The sequence below is a fragment of the Hemitrygon akajei genome, chromosome 3, assembly GCF_048418815.1.
Source record: "Hemitrygon akajei chromosome 3, sHemAka1.3, whole genome shotgun sequence".
NCBI classification, from domain to species: domain Eukaryota; kingdom Metazoa; phylum Chordata; class Chondrichthyes; order Myliobatiformes; family Dasyatidae; genus Hemitrygon; species Hemitrygon akajei.
The window spans coordinates 45,264,100-45,284,685 of record NC_133126.1 but is presented as its reverse complement, the minus strand read 5'-3'; the positions used below and the strand labels follow the sequence as shown (position 1 = coordinate 45,284,685).

The following is a 20,586-nucleotide window of genomic DNA, read 5'->3' as shown; positions in this document are numbered from 1 at the left end:
CTTCATTGTAGCAGCATTTACTTGCTAGGCCTGATAGGTCCTCTAAAATGATAACACTGAGAAATTTAAATTTGCCTACTCTCACGAGGTCTGATGTCCTCATGAAGACTGGCTCATTGTTCTCTGGTTTCCTCCTCTTGAAAACAACAATCATCTCCTTGGTCTTGCTGACATGGAGTGAGAGGTCGTTGCTGTGACACCATTCAGCTAGATTTTCAATCTCTGTCCTATGCTGATTGGTCACCACCAATGACAGTCATGGCATTGGAGCTGTGCTTAGCCACACAGTCACAAGGGACTTAACATCCTGTTACATATAACAAGTCCTTGTAAAACAAATTAGGGGAGTTCCAGCAAGTGGAAAATTGGTCTTCACTGCAAGGAGAATGGGAATTCTTATTACAATGGTACATAATATAGATGTATGGAAAAACCATTTTGTCTCCTGGTTTAAAATTCTGATATACTGCATTACAGGCAACTGAAAAGGTGATTCATTAGGTTAATTCCCAAAATGAAGGATTCTGTCTCATAGAAAGTTTGGCCTACTCTGCAATTTCATTTAGCACTTCAGATGCATTCAGTGCTAAAAATGGCAGTCATCTTTGTAGCATAGCATTGTTTTGTCAGGAGCACATCCACTTTTGACAAGCATAGTTGTTCTGTTAATCAAGCAACCTTCATAGAAGAAATTGCTCCAAGCTTAGTATGGAGAATGCTGTCAACACCAGGGGGCCATAGGTAGAGGATGGTGAGTATAGAAACTGAGCTGCTGCAAGTAGCAGTACTTGGATGAATTATTGCAAAAGCACTTCTCAAACACATTATCTCTATTACCATGAGCAGCAGGTGCACTGGAACACTACCTCCAAGTTCCCTTCCAAGTTGCACATAATTGATAACTGGAAATGCACTGCTAACTCTCTATCATCTCAAACTCAAGCCTATTTGATGTACTTTCATCTAAGACACTGCTGGAGTCGGAATTCCTCCCAAAGCATCTAAAGACAGGAAATGCACAGCTGAACTTGTTTGTGATGTCCTTATTTTTTTTTTTAAATGCACTACCCATCTGTTCTGTTCTGAAAACTTGATGATTGCAAAACTGCAAGAACATTGCTAACTTCCCTGGTTCTACATCACATTCGCAATGAATAACCCAAAGCTGAGGCACTGTTTTCTATGTCACTGCATCTATAGAGTGGTAGAACAGGCTAGGGAGGTATGAAACATTTTGAAAGTATAGACATTGGGAAATGTACTGGAAAATTTCAGGAGCTCTTCAGCTCCCTTCTAGACAACTTTACAACTTTGTGGATTTGGACTATCTGATAATTGGCAGTTGAGGAAAGCAAGAACTGCTCAACACCAGGCTAATTCAGAATCTTTTAAATTCATTTTAAAAATATACCAGTCCTTTGTATTCCATAAACAACATCTACATTTATCACCCACGCATACAGTTTTGATAGAATGACTTATTTTCTACACCAACTAGGAACAGACCAACAAATCTTCAATTCCACATTTCCATCAACCAACACTAACCCTCGTCATTAACAATCTTTCTGCTTCAGACTTAAAAACATTTAAAAACTATGTCCACAACCTTTTGAGCAAGACCATTTCAAAGACTGGTGATTCTTGAACTATCACCACCCTCTTCTCTCTCCCCCCACCACCAGACTTGGATTCTCCCACAAGGAGAAATATCTCCTCTATATCCACCATCAAGACCCAATACAATCTAAAGCTTTTAATCAAGTCTTCTCACCTCTCAAACTCCAACAAATATGAGCACAGTCTGCCCAATCTTTCCTCACAATACAATCCACCTTGCTCAAAGTACCTCTCTTGCCCAAAGAAGTTAACTTTACTGCCATGTTATCCTCAATAAGGGAGTTTTGCAGATTTCTTGAAGGACCCCACAACACATAGGGATTTGTTTTTAAAAGAGTTGCAAGATTTGTTTTTAAGAGTTTTAAAGAATTGTTTTTAAAGAGTTGCAAACCAGTGACAGAGAACATTTTACTACAGTGAACTTACCTGTGGTTGTTTGACAGCCGACAACTCATTGTCTCACTTTTCTCCAAGAAACTAGAAGTTACAAGGAATGTAGCCCCTTGAAAACAAATATTCAAGAGTGTGATTTATGGTAATCACCAGAAATGCACAATAAATAGCCCTTAAAAAGTTAGAATTTATCCATGCAAATACAAGTGAAACTTTTTCCAAATGTTTCCTGCTGTCTATGAGAAGATTAATCTATGTCTATGAGAAAGATAAATTAACCTCTACTTCTTGGTTAGTTTCACCAAAGCCTTTTCTTCCTCTGATGGGTTATAGTTAGTGTGGCCTTTTCTCAGGGACTCCAGACCCCATGATGAAGGATTCACACTGTTTTTAATTTCCAATCAAATTTCACCATTCAAAGTCTGTGTAAATGCAATGAGTAACTGACACCATTCATTCACCATCTAGCACAATAGGCCAATGATCTTACCAGATCTAAAATTGTTAACTTTAAAAATGTAATTAAGTTGCTAATTGCTGATAAATATCAAATATGCCATAACTACGTAATACAAAAACAACAGCTTTCCAATCATTTATAATAACTCCATTCATCGTACTCATGCTGAGTAAGCTCGGGTAGATGTGCTCTTTGATCCTGGGTTAAAATGTCGTAAGTGAAACTGTCCCTTTACTTCCAGTATCTATCCAGCGACTTTTACTCTACACATGCCTGTGCTAAGATCAGGATGGAATGTTGGCTGTGTGGCACCGAAGAGCCCAAATATTCACTGTCTATATAATACTAAAACTCTCATGCTCTGTCTGTTTGTGACCTCCAATTAGCACAAACTGTGCATTACAGCGGCACTATTTTTCACTAACTTACAGAATGCAGGCAAAATTCGGGGTTATATACTTGTATGAAATTGTTGATTCCCCAAAATCAACTGCCCCGTTTTCACCCAAGAGGCGATGTCAGCCATGATGGAAACCGCGACGCAACAGCAAGACGCATGCACACAGCCAGCCTCAGCAGCGTCTCGCGATGCTCACAGAGCCGATTCCACCTTTGAGTGATTGGGCAATTTTTGGAGTGAATAGAGAAGACGAAATCACACAGTATTTGACAGGCAGATATATCGGGCCCTCTGAAGCTGTCGATTCAATACTTGGATTTCCAATTCACGAGAAGGAACCAACCATTGTTCGCCTTCAAGTGCACCTTCCCCAACAGCATCAAGTATTCTTTCGAGATAATGCTGCTCTGCAACTGAATAATGATGTGGCGAGAACCACTTTAACGGAATTCATGGATCTCTGCACTCGCGATCCATTAGCAAGAACCCCGTACTATGCGGATATTCCCAGATTCTACACTTGGACTAATAAGAGATGGGAAAGAAGGAGAATGGGGAAAAGAGTGGAGGAGTACTCCAGGATTTTTGAAGCAAATGTTCTGGGTCGAGTGTATACCGTTTCACCACGAAGTGATGACCTCTACTGTTTGAGGCTTCTTCATCACATAAAGGGACCAGTATCTTACAAATCATTGAGAACACATGATGGAGATATCGTTCCATCATTCAAAGACGTCTGCAGAGGGAGAGGATTGTTGCAAGCTGATGATCATTGGCAGCAAACTATGGAAGAAGCAGAGAGAACAAGAATGACCAGAGCAATGAGAGATTTGTTTGTTGTCTTGCTAACAAACACGGAAATCAACAATCCACAGCAATTATGGAACCGGTTCAAGAATGCAATGTCTGAAGATTTCTTACAAATGGAGAGGAGAACTATCAATGATCCTAATATCATGATCAATGAAAGGCATCATGGACAAGCTCTTCTGTATTTCCAAGAGAAACCTGAAAACTTAGGCAAAACACTTGAAGAATATATATCTTGCCAACACCAAAAAACGGTACAATTACTCAAAGTGCTGGCAATCAGAATTATTGTGTAAACTGCAATACAACAGAGACGAACAGCAGGAATTTGTTTCACAGAAGGAGCCCCTATTGAATAATGAGCAAAGAGAATTATATGAAATGTGTGCGACTGCTTGGAAAGGAATCTCTCTTCAATGATTTTCACTGATGCACCAAGAGGAACGGGAAAGACATTTATCATCAACTTGATCCTTGCTAAAGTTAGGGGAGATGGAGGTGTTGCTATTGCTGTAGCATCATCAGGTATTGCAACAACATTCAAAATACTCCTCAAAGTCAATGAAGATGCCCTTTGTAACATTGATAAAAACACCAATACTGCAAATTTAATCCAAAATGCAAGGCTTATTGTCTGGGATGAGTGCCCCATGATTAGGAGGGAGAGCTTCGAAGCCGTGGACTGGACTCTGTGATGTATGCATCAAGAATGAGGCCTTCGGGGGTATTTTAACCATTTGCTGTGGCGATTTCCCTCAGCTTCTAGCAGTTGTGAAACACGGAAATGATGCTGATGTGGAGAATTCATACATAAAAAAAATCTTACTTATGGAGAAGCTTCATCAAGTTTCAATTGAAGAGAAACATGCTACTGAGTGACAGAGAAGGACAATATTCTGAGTTCTTATTGGATGTTGGAGAAGATTGAGAAAAATGAAAATGATGAAATCGAATTACCTGAAGATATGATTCTGCCAGCAAAAACTATGGAAGAATGCATTGATTTCACCTACCCAACATTCGACAATCCTGCAGAACTGTTCTCAAGGAACTCTATCTTGGTTCCTCTCAATGAAATGACGTGAAAAATAAACTTCACATGCATTAGACACTTCCCTGGAATCATGAAAGAATACTGTTCCCTCAATGCCGTAAGTGAAGGAGCCAACGCCACTCATTTTCCAACAGAATTCCTTGATTCTGTCGAACTCTCTGGATTGCCACCACATAAACTGGAATTGAAGAGGGGATCTCCCATCATTTCAATGAGGAACTTGGATCCACCAAGGCTTTGCAATGGAACGTGAATGATGGTGGAAGAACTGCACGACAATCTCACCATAGCAAAGATAAACATTGGTGCATTCAATAATGACATTGTCCTGATTCCAAGAATTACTCTCAATTTATCAGAAGAGGATGATGTCCCTCTTCAGCAGAGCCAGTTCCCGATACAGTCATGTTTTGCTATGACTATACATAAGGTGCAAGGCCAAACCGTGGAGACTGTGTTGATTTATCTGGAGAAACCAGTATTTCAGCATGGTCAGATGTATGTGGCTTTAAGCCGGGGAAAAAGAAATAAAAACGTCAGAGTATTCTTGAAGGATGGCAGGTCAACCAGAAATATTGTCATCAAAAGTGTCCTTCGTTAAACGAGGAGGAGCTATCATCACATCAGACTGCACTACCTTTCTCTCAAAGGGTGCCCCAATGGGTCACCCAATTGTCTAGTAATAACATATAGATGGTGTACACAGGAATCATTTAGGATAAGCCTATACCATAATTATATGAATTCACTGACCTCCTGCTCTGGCAGAAGGTACCACAACATAGGATTCCAGAACTGTCAGGCTGAGCAGCAGCTTCTGCCTCCAGGCTGTTAGGCTTCATATCCTGCTGCAGCCCAGCACACATGTACAGTCTGTCTGACTGTCCATTTTTACACATTGTATTGAGTGACAGAGAGAGACACCACCAGAAAATGTCCAGGCTCCAAGGTCCCAGTGGTGGCGGCCTGGTAGGGGTCCTGGGCTGGACCCTCATGCTTATGCTGCATATGCCCACAAAAACCTCCTGATGAGAGTGACAAGAACAAGAGTCATGCCAGCTTGGACATTGCCCAGATTAACAAGGTCCGCGCCAATGGTTAGGGAACCAGAACCACCTGGCGAGAAACTGGCTACTGGAACAAATCATAAATGTTTGAGACTGGACAACATGTAACTAATGGAATGCTACTTTAACAGCAACCCACATGAAAGGATACATCAAGTGCATTTGTGGACTCTGGCAACAACAAAGATTGTCATCCACATTCATAGAAAAACTGGTTACCAGCAATCAAACATTGTCAACAGAGGATTGCTATCACATTCTGAATTGGGAGACACACCACAATGCAACATAGGGTGAGCTGATCTAGAAATCCGAGTTCAAGCCCCAGCACAGGTAATAGCATCACCTTGTACATGGGGAATGCAAGTTCGAACCTCACCTTGGGGCACATCAGCTACAAATACCTGGGGATCCTGCAGGCACATAGAAACCAAGATGAGGACACAAGGAAGGCTGCAACATCCAAGTACCTCCGAAGAGTGAGACAGATCCTAAAAAGCCAGCTGAATGGGAAGAACAAGATCAGAGCTATCAACACATTCATCTTACCAGTCACCAGATACCCAGCCGCAATAGTATGCTGTCCAAGGAACAAACTGGGAGCCACTGATATCAAGATCCAGAAACTACTAACTCTAGATGAAGAATTCCATCCAAAGTCCAACATCAAGCGACTGTACACCCACCAGATAAAGGAGGACGGGGACTTGGATGTGTCAAGGCCACAGCCCTGGAAGAAATGTAAAACATCCATGAGTATGTCAGAGAGATGGCCCTCAAGAATGACCTGCTAGGAGAATTCCTCAGACAGCAGGCAGAGGCTATGAAAATGGAAGTGGGTATAACAGAGCCAGGGGACCAGAGGCCATGGCAGAACAAGCCACTGCACAGGATATACCATCACCAGATATAGAGGTGGCTGACATAAGAAAGTCTTACCAATGGCTGGAAATGGCAGGGCTGAGGGACAGCTGGGGTACTACTCGTGGGTACACAAGAACAGGCACTGAGCACAATAGCAATAGAAGCAGGGCTCTATCACACCAGACAAGACCCAGGATGCAGACTGTGCAGGGAATCTGTTGAAACCATCCAGCAGAGTGCAAGATGCAGGCAGGGACAGCATACACCGAACAGCACAACCAAGATGCAGGAATTGTGTACAGGAACAACTGCTCTGAGTGTGGATTGCACACTCCATAGTCCAAATGGTAAACACCCGAGAAGGTAGTGGAGAATGAAAGAGCACAGATCCTGTGGGACTTCCTAATACAGACTGTGTCCTAATACTCTGTCCAGTAGAACAGAGTGATCTAGGAATAATGGTGCATAGTTCCCTGAAGGTGGAATCTCATGTGGATAGGGTGGTGAAGAAAGCTTTTGGTATGCTGGCCTTTATAAATCAGAGCATTGAGTAAAGGAGTTGGGATGTAATGTTAAAATTGTACAAGGCATTGGTGAGGCCAAATTTGGAGTATTGTGTACAGTTCTGGACACTAAATTATAGGAAAGACGTCAATAAAATAGAGGGAGTACTAAAATGTTAACTGGGTTTCAGCACCTAAGTTACAGAGAAAGGTTGAACAAGTTAGGGCTTTATTCTTTGGAGCATAGAAGGTTGAGGGGGGACTTGATAGAGGTATTTAAAATTAGGAGGGGGATAGATAGATGTTACGTGGATAGGCTTTTTCCATTGAGAGTAGGGGAGATTCAAACAGGAGGACATGAGTTGAGAGTTAGAGTGCAAAAGTTTAGGGGTTACACGGGGGGAACTTCTTTACTTAGAGAGTGGTAGCAGTGTGGAACGAGCTTCTGGTAGAAGTGGTAGAGGCAGGTTCGATTTTGTCATTAAAAAAAAAATAATTCGATAGGTATATGGACAGGAAAGGAATGGAGGGTTATGGGCTGAGTGCAGGTAGGTGGGACTAGGTGAGAGTAAGAGTTCGGCACGGACTAGAAGGGCCAAGATGGCCTGTTTCCATGCTGTAATTGTTATATGGTTAAGCAGGTATAGGCCAACTAACCAGACATACTGGACAAGGAACAGAAGAGAGCAACAGTAACAGATGTGGCAATCCCAAATGACAGTAACATAGGAAAGAAAGAATACAAGAAGCTGGGGAAGTACCAGAACTTGAAAGAGTAGATAGAAAGTATGTGGAAGGTGGTGATAGGAGCACTTGGACCTGTGACACTTGGAGTAGGACAGTGGTTACAACAAATCTGGGGCACAACATCTGAGATCTCGGTCCAGAAGAGCACACTACTAAGAACAGCACCGATACTGCACCGAACCCTTGGAGGGGCGGGGGGTTGAAGAGACACGCATGCACACTACAAAAAGTATTCACACCCCCTGGAAGGTTTCATGTTTTATTATTTTACAACATTGAATCACAGTGGATTTAACTTGGCTTTTTTTTGGATCTGATCAACAGAAAAAGAGAAAAACTTTTCTGTCAAAGTGAAAACAGATCTCTGCAAAGTGATCTAAATTAATTACAAATATAAAACATAAAACAATTGACTATCAAAGTATTCACCCCCTTAAATACGATACACCAAATCATCACTGGTACAGTCAATTGGTTTTAGAAGTCACATAATTAAATGGAGATCACCTGTGTGTAATCAAGGTGCTGTGGCGACCCACTTCCTAGCGCACTCGAACCGGCTCACAAATAGCCAGCGCGCCGGCACAAAGGCCAGGTCTGCTTCACCAACAAAGGGAAAAGCCTGCGGGGGTTTGTGAGTACTTGCCCCTTACAGTATCCGCGCCCGGGGAGGGCGGGATGAGGGAGGCTTTAAAGCAAGGCTGTGAAGTTCGAATAAAATCTTCTTTATTGCAGTTTACCGACTCTGTGTCGTTATTTTAGCGCTGCTTGTAGCACACCGCTACAATTGGTGACCCCGACAGTCCAAACGAATTTTGGACCAGAGATGACCGACGCCGCATCTGTTCATGCGGTTTTGTTGAAACTGCCAAGCTTCTGGATGCTGCGACCTCACCTCTGGTTCCAGCGAGCAGAAGCCCAATTCCACGTTCGGCAGATAACCTCAGAGGACACACGTTACTACTACGTGGTGAGCTCCCTCGACCAGGACACAGCGGCCCAGGTTGTGGAGTTTGTACAGTCTCCCCCAGCGGACGGCAAGTACACGGAATTCAAAGCCCTGCTCCTAAGGACTTTCGGACTCTCACGGCACGAGCGGGCTGCCCGTTTACTGCACCTGGATGGCTTGGGAGATAGACCTCCATCGGCTTTAATGAATGAGATGTTGTCTCTGGCCGACGGGGACACACCCTGCCTCATGTTTGAGCAGGCATTCCTGGAGTAGCTGCCCGAGGACATACGCCTGCTGCTGTCCGACGCGGATTTCAGCGACCCCCGGAAGGTGGCGACCCGGGCGGACTTGCTGTGGAACGCCAAGAAGGTGAGTGGGGCGTTCATCGCACAGATCACCAGGCCACGCTCCCAGCAGCAAACCAGTCCAGGCCCGGCCGCAGAGCCCGCTAACCCCAGAGGCAGGGGCGCAGAAGCCCACCGTTGTCGCCCACCCTGCCAGTTCCCGGGAAACGCCAGGGCCAGCCGCCGCTGATGGCTACGGCGACTGGCCATCGGGATAGCCTCCTGTATGTGTGGGACAAGAGGTCGGGATGCCGTTTTTTGGTCGACACCGGTGCCGAGATCAGCGTCTTACCTCTGACGAGTTACGACACCCGCAACAGGGCACCGGGTCCCCCCCTGAGGGCCGTGAACGGCAGCACGGTAAGGACCTATGGCACCCGTACGGTGCAGCTACAGTTCAGCTCCAGCCGGTTCACGTGGGACTTCACACTGGCTGCCGTAGCCCAACCGCTTCTGGGTGCGGATTTTTTGCGGGCTCACAGCCTGCTGGTCGACCTGCCGAGGCAGAGGCTGGTCCACGCCGAGACCTTTCAGACGTTCTCCCTGGGAGAAGCCCAGTTGCCAGCCCCACACCTCGACTCCATCACGCTGTCCGACAACGACTTCACCAGAGTCCTGGTGGATTTCCCATCGGTTCTGGCACTGCAGTTCACGGCAGCCATGCCCCGACATGGCGTACAGCACCACATCCCGACCCAGGGACCACCCCTCCACGCCCGTGCTTGGCGGCTTCCCCCGGACAAGCTCCGACTGGCGAAGGAGGAGTTCAAGAGGATGGAGGAATTGGGGATCATCCGGCGGTCCGACAGCCCATGAGTCTCCCCCCTGCACATGGTGCCCAAAGCGACAGGGGGCTGGAGACCGTGCGGCAACTACCGCAGGCTGACCGAGGCTACAACACCGGACTGCTATCCTGTGCCGCACATTCAGGAATTTGCAGCAAACCTGCACAGCGCACGGATCTTCTCCAAGGTAGACCTCGTCCGAGGATACTATCAAATCCCGATGCATCCGGACGACGTCACCAAAACGGCTCTCCTCACCCCATTCGGCCTTTTCGAGTTCCTCCGCATGCCGTTCGGCCTGAAGAATGCTGCACAGACGTTCCAGCGGTTAATGGACGCGGTGGGACGCGACCTGGACTTCGCATTCATCTATTTGGATGACATCCTCATAGCCAGCAGCAGTCGTCAGGAGCATCTGTCCCACCTCCGTCAACTCTATGCCCGACTGAGTGAATACGGTCTAACAATCAACCCGGCCAAATGCCAGTTCGGGCTCGACACCATTGACTTCCTGGGCCACAGGATTACTAAAGACGGGGCAACCCCTCTGCCCGCTAAGGTAGATGCGGTCCGCCATTTCCCCCGACCCACCACGATCAAAGGCCTTCAGGAATTCGTAGGTATGGTCAATTTCTACCACCGCTTCCTCCCTTCAGCTGCCTGAATCATGCACCCCCTGTTCGCCTTGCTGTCGGGTCCGGACAAGGACATTACCTGGGACGAGGAGTACGCCGCCGCTTTCATTCAAACAAAGGAAGCCTTGGCGAACGCCGTGATGCTAGTGCACCCCAGAATGGACGTCCCTACCGCCCTCACAGTGGACGCATCTAACACAGCAATCGGTGGGGTACTGGAGCAGCTCATCGCGGGTTGCTGGCAACCCCTGGCGTTTTTCAGCAAACACCTGCGGCCACCCGAGCTCAAATACAGTGCTTTCGACCGGGAACTGTTGGCGCTATACCTGGCAATCCGGCATTTCAGGTACTTCTTAGAAGGTAGGCTCTTCACCGCGTTCATGGACCACAAGCCGCTTACCTTTACGTTCATGAAGGTGTCCGATCCTTGGTCATCCCGCCAGCAGCGCCATCTGTCCTACATCTCTGAATACACGACGGATGTCCGGCACGTCTCGGGTAAGGATAATGTTGTGGCGGATGCGCTCTCTCGCCCTAACATTCACGCCCTTTCCCAAGGGGTAGACTTTGAGGCGCTGGCAGAGGCACAGCAGGCAGATGAGGAGATCCCGAGTTACAGAACCGCAGTCTCCGGTTTGCAGCTCCAGGACCTCCCCGTAGGCCCAGGTGAGAGGACCCTACTCTGTGATGTCGCCACCGGCCAGCCCCGCCCCATTGTCCCGGCAGCCTGGCGGCGGCACGTTTTCGACTCCATTCATAACTTGGCGCACCCCTCCATTCGTACTACCGTCCGGATAGTCTCCAGCAGGTTCGTTTGGCACGGACTCCGCAAACAGGTCCATGACTGGGCCAGAACGTGCATGCACTGCCAGACGGCCAAGGTGCAGCGGCACACCAAAGCTCTGCCGCAGTAGTTCCACCCCACCCACCGGCGTTTCAACCACATTCACGTGGATATTGTGGGCCCCCTGCCAGTGTTGCGCGGAGCGCGGCACCTCCTGACTATCGTGGACCGTTTCACAAGATGGCCAGAGGCGATCCCACTCACCGACACCACCTCCGAATATTGCGCCCGGGCACTGATCGCCACCCGGGTGTCCCGCTTTGGTGTACTGGCCCACATTACCTCCGACAGAGGCGCCCAGTTCACCTCCGGCCTGTGGTCAGCTATGGCCAGCCTGTTGGGGACTCAGCTGCACCACACAACTGCCTACCACCCACAGTTGAACGGCCTGGTGGAGCGTTTCCACCGTCACCTGAAGTCGGCTCTCATGGCCCGCCTGCGAGGACCTAACTGGGCAGACGAGCTTCCCTGGGTCCTACTCGGCATCCGCACGGCGCCCAAAGATGATCTGCACGCCTCGTCGGCCGAGTTGGTATACGGCGCACCCCTGGTTGTCCCCGGGGAGTTCATACCAGCCCCAAGGGGGCAAGAGGAAGAGCCCGCAGCAGTCCTGGGCAGACTACGCGAGAGGCTCGGTGAACTGGCCCCCATACCCACTTCGCAGCATGGGCAGAACCCGACCTGCATACCCAAAGACCTGCAGAACTGTAAGTTTGTGTTTGTACGAAGGGGCGGGCATCGGCCACCGCTGCAACGGCCCTACGAGGGGCCGTTTACGGTGCTCAGGAACAACGGGTCCACGTTCGTGCTGGACGTTGGGGGGAGAGAGGAGGTTTTCACGGTGGATCGACTCAAACCAGCCCATGTGGACTTGGCGCAACCGGTCGAGCTTCCGGCACTGCAGCGCAGAGGCCGACCTCCCAAACAGGGTCCAGCCCAGACTGTGGACATTGTGGGGTGTATCGCTGGTTCTTGGGGGGGGGGGGGGGGGGGTTATGTGGCGACCTACTTCCTAGCGCACTCGAACCGGCTCACAAATAGCCAGCACGCCGGCACAAAGGCCAGGTCTGCTTCACCAACAAAGGGGAAAGCCTGTGGGGGTTTGTGAGTACGTGCCCCTTACAGTATCTGCGCCCAGGAAGGGCGGGATGAGGGAGGCTTTAAAGCAAGGCTGTGAAGTTCGAATAAAATCTTCTTTAATTGCAGTTTACCGACTCCGTGTCGTTATTTTAGCGCTGCGTGTAGCACACCTCTACAGTGTTTCAATTGACTGCAGTAAAAATACACCTGTATCTGGAAGGTCCACCTGCTGGTGAGTCAGTGTCCTAGCAAAAACTACACCATGAAGATGCCAAGCAACTCTGCGAAGAGGTTATTGTAAAGCACAAGTCAGGAGATGGATGTAAGAAAAATCCAAGTCCCTAAATATCGCTTGGAGTACAGTTAAGTCAATCAAGAAATGAAAATATTGCACAGCTGTAAGTCTGCCTAGAGCAGACTGTCCTCAAAAACTGAGTGACTGTGCAAGAAGGGGACTAGTGAGGGAGGCCACCAAAAGACCTATGACAACTCTGGAGGAGTTACAAGCTTCAGTAGCTCAGGTGGGAGAGATTGCACAGACAACAACTATTGCAAGAGTGATTCACCAGTCAGAGCTATAGGGGAGAGTGGCAAAGAGAAAGCCACTGCTGAGGAAAAACTCACATGAAATCTTGACTAGAGTTTGCCAGAAGGCATATGGGGGACTCTGAAGTCAGCTGGAAGAAGGTTCTATGGTATGAAGAAACCAAAATGAGCTTTTTGGCCATCAGACTAAATGCTATGTTTGGCGTAAGCAAAACACACCATCCCTACTGTGAAGCATAGTAGTGGCTGCATCATGCTGTGGAGATGCTTCACTGCAGCAGGCCCTGGAAGACTTGTGAAGGTAGAGGGTAAAATGAAAGCAGCAAAATACAGGGAAATCCTGGAGGAAAAACCTGACACAGTCTGCAAGAGAACTGTGACTTGGGAGATTTGTTTTCCAGCAAGGCAATGACCCCAAGCATAAAGCCAAAGCTACAAAGGAGTGGCTTAAAAACAAAGTTAATGTCCTGGAGTGGCCAGATCAGAGTCTAGACCTGTGTTGGGTGGGGGCATGAAAGAGTTGTTCACTCACGATCCCCATGCAATCTGACAGAGCTGGAGCAGTTTTGTAAAGAAGAATCCGGAAATATTAGTGTCCAGATGTGCAAAGTTGACAGAGGCCTATCCACACAGACTCAAAGCCGTAATTGCTGCCAAAGGTGCATCTACTAAATACTGTCTTGAAGGGGGTGAATAATTAGGCAATTATTTTGTGTTTAATAATGGTAATAAATTTAGACCAATTTGTAGAAATGTTTTGACTTTGACATGAAAGAATCTTATCCTGTTAATCAGTGCCAAAAAAGCCAAATTAAATACACTGTAAATCAATAAAACATGAAAACTTCCTTGCGGGGAGGTGAATACTTTTTTATTGGCACTGTGTAAAATGCACATACACACAACTGCCTGATTTTGTTATAATAGTGTCAGTAACATTATACTGTCTTATCTTGCACTTATGTCAACCTGTCAGTCTTCAAGTTATGCCACTCAGTGACTTGTGCTGATATTATTTTGTGACTATGTGCAGAGTGTGTACAGTACTGTGTTTTGCACCTTGGCCATAAAGGAAAGAAGTTTCATTTAATTGTATGCATGTGTATGGTTGAATGACAATAAACTTAAAGCATAGAGCTAAACTTCAAATTATCTGCGATACATTAAACATTTCTAGTCTTACAGTTTTACTCATTCCTGTATTTCTACAACTTCCATTCCAAAAAATTCGATAAGTCATACCAATTCCATTCACAAATTTCAAAGTTCCTTTAAAGTCACAATTTAGGTCACCAAAAAGTCTTAAAGAAGACAATTCTTACCATTTATGAGCACCTTAATCTGTTTGTCAAAGAATTCCATTTCCTTCTGGGAGATCAATGCACACTCAGCACATTGTCGCACAGGGTCTATGAAGTACATCCGTGGAAGAGGTACCTTTTTACTGCAACATTTGTCACAAAAGCATTTGCCACATCTCCTGCAGTGATGCTGCAAATTTCAGAATTGTTTGAATAAAAAAGATCAAAAATGTCATTGGAACTCAAAGTTAATTTAACATTCGCAAACATTGAAAATTTTAAAATAGAATTATGTTCTAGATTCAATGAATACACCAGTTTAAAACAATACTTCATAAACTTCAGTATCTGTTTGCCCCATTTCAGGGATTGGGAAGATTGCAATCCCTGTGAAACCAGTAGGAAAAAGGTATATTCATTTGCCCACAACACATACAATAGGAATTGTAGCTGCTTGCATTCTATGGCCTACTGAAATGGGCAGCTAACTATTACTGTACCAGATTAAACATCGAGCTCTGTATGAAAGTAACGTAAAGCAGATGATCTCCAGTCAGAATGCTATGAGATAGGCAGTATTTAAAGCATAGGTGTGATTGGATTGGATCACAGAAACTGATTTACATCAAATTTTTGGAAATGCCACTTCCTGCATAAGTTAATTCTTAAATGTATTCAGTAGGCAATGCCAACTTTCATGCAAATATTTAAACACCTTTATTGTATTTACAAATGTGGGATCTAGCAATACAGAAAAAATTAAGTCAGAAATTTGGGATTCACATTGGAATTCTCCAGTGCATGAGCATTTGGAATATAGATTCTGTTTGAAGACCACATATTCTATTTCCTTTTCATTTTTGCCCCATTAACTGGTTGGTGGCATGGCAGCGCAATTGCTTTACAGTGCCAGCTGTAAATCAGTCACTGATTAACTCCCGCGGCTGTCTGTAAGGAGTTTGTACATGTTCCCCATGATCAAGTGGGTTTTCTCCAGGTGCGCTGGTTTCCTCCTACATTCTAAAGACATAGGGGTTAGCATGCTGTGGACATGCTATATTGGCACTGGAAGCATGATGACACTTGCTGGCTGCCCAATACAATCTTCACTGATTTAATTTGACACAAGCAACACATCTTACTGTATGTTTCAAAGTCCATGTGACAGATAAAGCTAATCTTTAAAAAAAATCTAATCATAACACCAGGTCTGGTTGAGAGGACTAGACAGGAATAAAGCACACACCAATTCTGATATTAATGAAGCCAAGTATAATTAAACAGATTAGTAATGATCATTTTATCAGCTATGTACACAAACAGTTGATTATACCTGGACACACAAGAGAGAATGCAGCAATCTGGATCAACACACAAAAATGCTGGAGGAACATAGCTACCTCTCCCCCTATCTTTTGATTCTGGCTTCTGCCCCCTTTTCCTGTACTGACAGGAAACATGTCTCAGCTTGAAACATCGAATAGTCATTTCCTTCCCTGATCTGCACAGTTGCTCCAGCAATTTGTGTGTGTTGAGAAATTCTACATATAAAATTACACAGGGGAATGCTAATGTGATACCAACATGCAGAAAGTGTAAAAATATCAATTTAGTGTGTTAGAAGCAGAAAGATATCATACTAACTATAAACAACACAATATCCAACCCCATTGCAGCAAAATAAATTTACTGTTTTTCTGGGTTGAGCATTTTCCTTTATTTGTCAGTGGAAGCCATCAAATAAAAACAAAAAAACAATAAATTGGCAAAAAATACAAAATCTCTTACTTTCCTGGTAAGAAAGTCAAATTTTGCATCGCACTGCATACATCTGGGGCACTGGGAATAGAAATACAAATGACATCAGAGACAAGTTTTAAGCCAAAAATTGACCACCAAGTAGTTTAATTTCTGACTGGACCTTCTGGAAATTTTATATTATACAGCTTTTGATTAATTTATAACTGTATTCTACAGTTAATTGTCTAATAGTTAATTATCATCATCTTAATTGAAGCACTAACAAATCTTGTTTCTGTACTGATGGTAGAGCAAAGGACATTCATGTACAAGAATGGGAACATTTTGCCTTACCAATTATGTTGATCCAATAGGGCATTAAGTGGCCTATTCCATTAATCTGCTATTGCTCTGCTTATCCTACCAAATTATCAGTATCATGTAACTACAACCATATTTCCATCTACTGCACTAATAACCTTCAAATTTACTTCATCATACATCCTATATTCATATACAATGCTCATGTACATCTTCCCTGTCAGTGAAAGTTCTGTGCCTTGTGACTACTACCCTCTCACCATCTCCCGTATTTTAAGGCCCTTCTCTTATTTTCAGTTCTCTGTACCTGCCAAATTTGGGCTTCAAAATTATATGCTAGAAACACAAAAACAAAGCTTAAATTGCAAAGCAAATTTAATATCAAAGTATGTACAAGTTACCATATGCCACTCAAGATTCAATTTCTTGCAGGCATTCACAGTAGAACAAAGAAATACAACATAACCAATGAAAAACTACAAAAACTGACAATCATTGTGCAAAAGATACTGCGACAATACAAATAAATAAATCAATAGAGAAGACCACAGACATGAGCAGTAGAGTCTTTAAAAGTGAGTCCATAGGTTGTGGAATGAGTTCAGAGTTGAGGTGAGTGAAGTTATCCACACTGTTTCAGGGGCCTGATGATTGAAGGATCATAATTGTTCCTAAACCTGGTGGTGTGGGAGCTAAGGCTTCTATACTTCCTTCCTGACCACGGAAGCAAGAAGACAGCATGGCCTAGGTGGTGGGGTCCTTTGATAACGGATGCTGCCTTCTTGTAACAGCGCTGCCCGTAGATGTGCTCAATGGTGGGGAGGACATTTCTTGTGATGAATTGGGCTGCAACCACCATTTTTTGTTGGGTTTTGTTGGGCAGTGCAGTTTCTACACCAGGCTGTGATGCAACCAGTCCAAATACTCTCCGCTATGCATGTATAGAAGTTCGTCAAAGTTCGTGATGACATGCCAAATCTGCGCAAATTCGTAAGAAAGTAGAGGTACTGCCATGCCTTCTTTGTGACGGCACTTCGTGCTGGTCCCAGAAAAGATCCTCCAAAATGTTATCGCCAAAGAGCTTAACATTACTGATCCTCCACACCCCTGATGCCCTCATGATGACCGGCACTTGGACCTCCAGTTTCTTCCTCCTGAAGTCAATCATCAGCTTTTTGGTTTTGCTGTGGCACCATTCAGCCAGATTTTAATCTTCCTCCGATATGCTGATTCATCACCACCACATTTGATACAGCCAACAACAGAAGTGTGATCAGCAAATTTAAATGTGGCATTGAAACTGTCCTTAGCCTCATAAGTACAAAGTAAGTAGAGCACAGCTACGCACACAGCTTTGTGGTGTGCCTGTGTGGAGGGAGATTGCGGAGATGTTGTTGCCAATCTGAATGTACGAGACATTGCAAAATTAAGTTGGCCATCTGAATTCAGGTTGATAAGGACAGGATTGCAAAAGGTTGGATGAAAAACAAAGCCAAAATAAATAAACTATTTTTTAAAGTTGTATGATCATATCCTTCAACTCTGTCAAGTACATATCTAAACTTATCCTTTAGTACTTGATAAGTAGCCTTGCCGATTCAAGACCTCATCAAGATGTTTTTCAAAAACTGAGAGATTATCTGGCTCCACAAACCACTCTGGCAGTGCATTCCAGAATCCAGCTACTGCAAGAACTTCTAATTCCAAATCTCTCCCCTTTAGGTTTACTTATTTCTGCCTTGGGTTTCCTACCCTCAACACCTCTCTTATAAATTTTGTGTGCCTTGGACAGAGAAGGGCCTCAATCTCTGCCCCAAGACAACAATGTGCCTACCCAGTCTCTCCTCACAAGTGACCAACTAACCCAGGCAACAAACTCATGAATTTCCTCTTCACCCTCTCCAGTGCAACCACATCCTTTCTATATTGTGAGAGCCAAAGCTGTACGCAGTATTCCAAATGTGACCCAACCAATATTTCAAAATTGTACTTATAACTTCCCTGGCTAACAAAGGCACAAAATGCATGCACATTCTTTGTCACTTAGTCTTGGGACTTATACATGCAGGTCCGTCTGTTCCTCAATACTTGAAAATCCTAACTTCCATTGTGCATGTCCTACCCTTATTAGTCCTCCAAAAGTACATCACTCTCAATCATCAGGATTAAATTTCCAACTGTCATTGTTCTGCTTATCTCACCAATTGATCAATATTTTATTGCACTCACAACTATCTTTCTATGAAAAAGACCAACAATTCTCATATCACCTGCAAACGTCCTAGTGGTACTTCCTATGTTCATAGACAACATTAACGCATCACCTCCAAACGTGAGTGATACTTCCTATGTTCATCGACAATGTTAATGCATCAACTACAAACATACTAGTGGCACTTCCTATGTTCATCAACAATGTTTTATTTCTTAGCTGCTATTTGTCCCCAGTACCCTTCTGCTGCACTTTCTATAATGTTGAGAGCCTATCCCATTTTCAGTTCACTATACCTACCATGTTTTCCACCTTTATTCCCCGTGTTAAGGAAATACTATTTACATATTACTTTTCAAAGTTACACTGACAGTCACTAACAGTAAATTACAAAATATTTCCACTCATCTACTTCCTCAGTTGCAGACCCCAGTCAGTATAGATTGGCAACATCTCTTCCACAATCACCAACAACCCAGGTGCACCACAAGTCTGTGATTGTGCGGCTAAGCACAGCTCCATTGCCATATTTAAGTTTGCTGATGACAGGCCACTGTTGTTGCCCTAATGAAAGGTGATGACAAATAGGAGGGAAAGGGAGATCTTCAAACTAGTCCTGTGTAGGGCTATATGTAGGATCATATAAAGCATACTCCACTGTATGTGTGTGTATAATCCTCCACACACTGTTGTATATCTACACAGCGCAGTATACTATTTATCACTAGTATTTCAACTCAAGTTCACAGTAAAAACACAGGATGGAACTCAAATTCACAGGATGGAACTTCTCGTTTGAAGCGATAAGTTTTTTTCCGGGTTTATATTGTCAAGTTGAATAAATCAAACTGCAAAAGAGCATACACGTCGACATTAAATTGGCATAATTTACATAGAAAGATAAAAAGACAATGCAGGAGAGTTTGTCAAAGAAAATTATGAACTGTAAAAATCAATCTAAGCATACTTGACAAAATAAGTGCAAAAGTCTCTTCCCCAGACGACGACTCATTTGAATGTAAAAAAAACCATGTCAAACTAAATAGGTCCAAAGTTCTTCGGTTTCAAAAAAAACTTCGTCTGTTACAAGATCACAGCAAATTTCAACATCTTTATTTTGAAACAAAGACTACATCCCATATGATCAACAACACGTCGAATTCGATGTCGTTTCGGCTAAGCCACTAACATTTACAGTTGTAAACTAACATGATAGTTGTACAGATTCGATGCAAAATGTTCCAGAGACTGAAAATGCTCAATGTCTTCACGCCACGTCAAATCTTTCGCAACAGCAACAATGTTGACGTTTTAGGTCAATGACCTTTAATGAAAATCCCATAACAAATTATGCTCCATTATAGTTCTGCGTTTCTGACGTTCCGCCTCAGATTTTCCAACATCAGCACAACTACGTTGTGGCAGGAGACTCCAAGGCACTCCGAGTTCCCAGCTGCAGCCCTGCCCCAGCAATAATAATCACTAGTTAAAACATCCGATCAGAGTCCTGCCAAAACACTCAGAAGCACCGCTTACCTCTCTATCGGGAACCCACTGGGGCTCATCAAGTGAGAAGGGACTGCATAAAGCACCGTTCTCTGGTACCATGCGAAGCCCACTAGGACTACGCACCAATTTCTTTCCTTCGCTCGTCGCCGCCATGATACCTAAATGTCAGAAGCGCTGTCCAACACTGTGGCCAATCAACTGTCAGGATTAGTTAACTACAGCCAATCAACTCTCTCAGGCATCGCCTCAACTCGGCAAAAACAATAACAAGCCTATCAGATAAAAGGCTTTCTCACAGACTGTCACCACATTAACCAATTACCCGAGACTAAGCGCGGTTAACCAATCAGCGCTCCACCCGATTGACAAAGAAGTTTACGAAACCCTTACTGTTCAGCC

At 44.6% G+C, this 20,586-nt stretch overlaps 1 protein-coding gene across 2 annotated transcripts in view; it reads right to left on the bottom strand.

The window, feature by feature from the left end:
- Nucleotides 1–20,387, bottom strand: part of zfyve21 (zinc finger, FYVE domain containing 21) — a 28,983-nt gene extending 8,596 nt beyond the window's left edge. Inside the window, exons 1-4 of one of the 2 annotated variants that reach the window (XM_073039757.1) lie at nt 20,215–20,387; nt 16,194–16,244; nt 14,427–14,595; nt 2,047–2,122 (exon numbers count right to left, since the gene is read on the bottom strand). In XM_073039757.1, coding sequence (XP_072895858.1) covers nt 2,047–2,122; nt 14,427–14,595; nt 16,194–16,244; nt 20,215–20,340 — 422 coding nt within the window. In that variant the 5' untranslated portion in view covers nt 20,341–20,387. The remainder of the gene's footprint in view (nt 1–2,046; nt 2,123–14,426; nt 14,596–16,193; nt 16,245–20,214) is intronic. The other variant, XM_073039758.1, reaches the window with a different exon arrangement.
- Between the last annotated feature and the right edge of the window lie 199 nt (nt 20,388–20,586).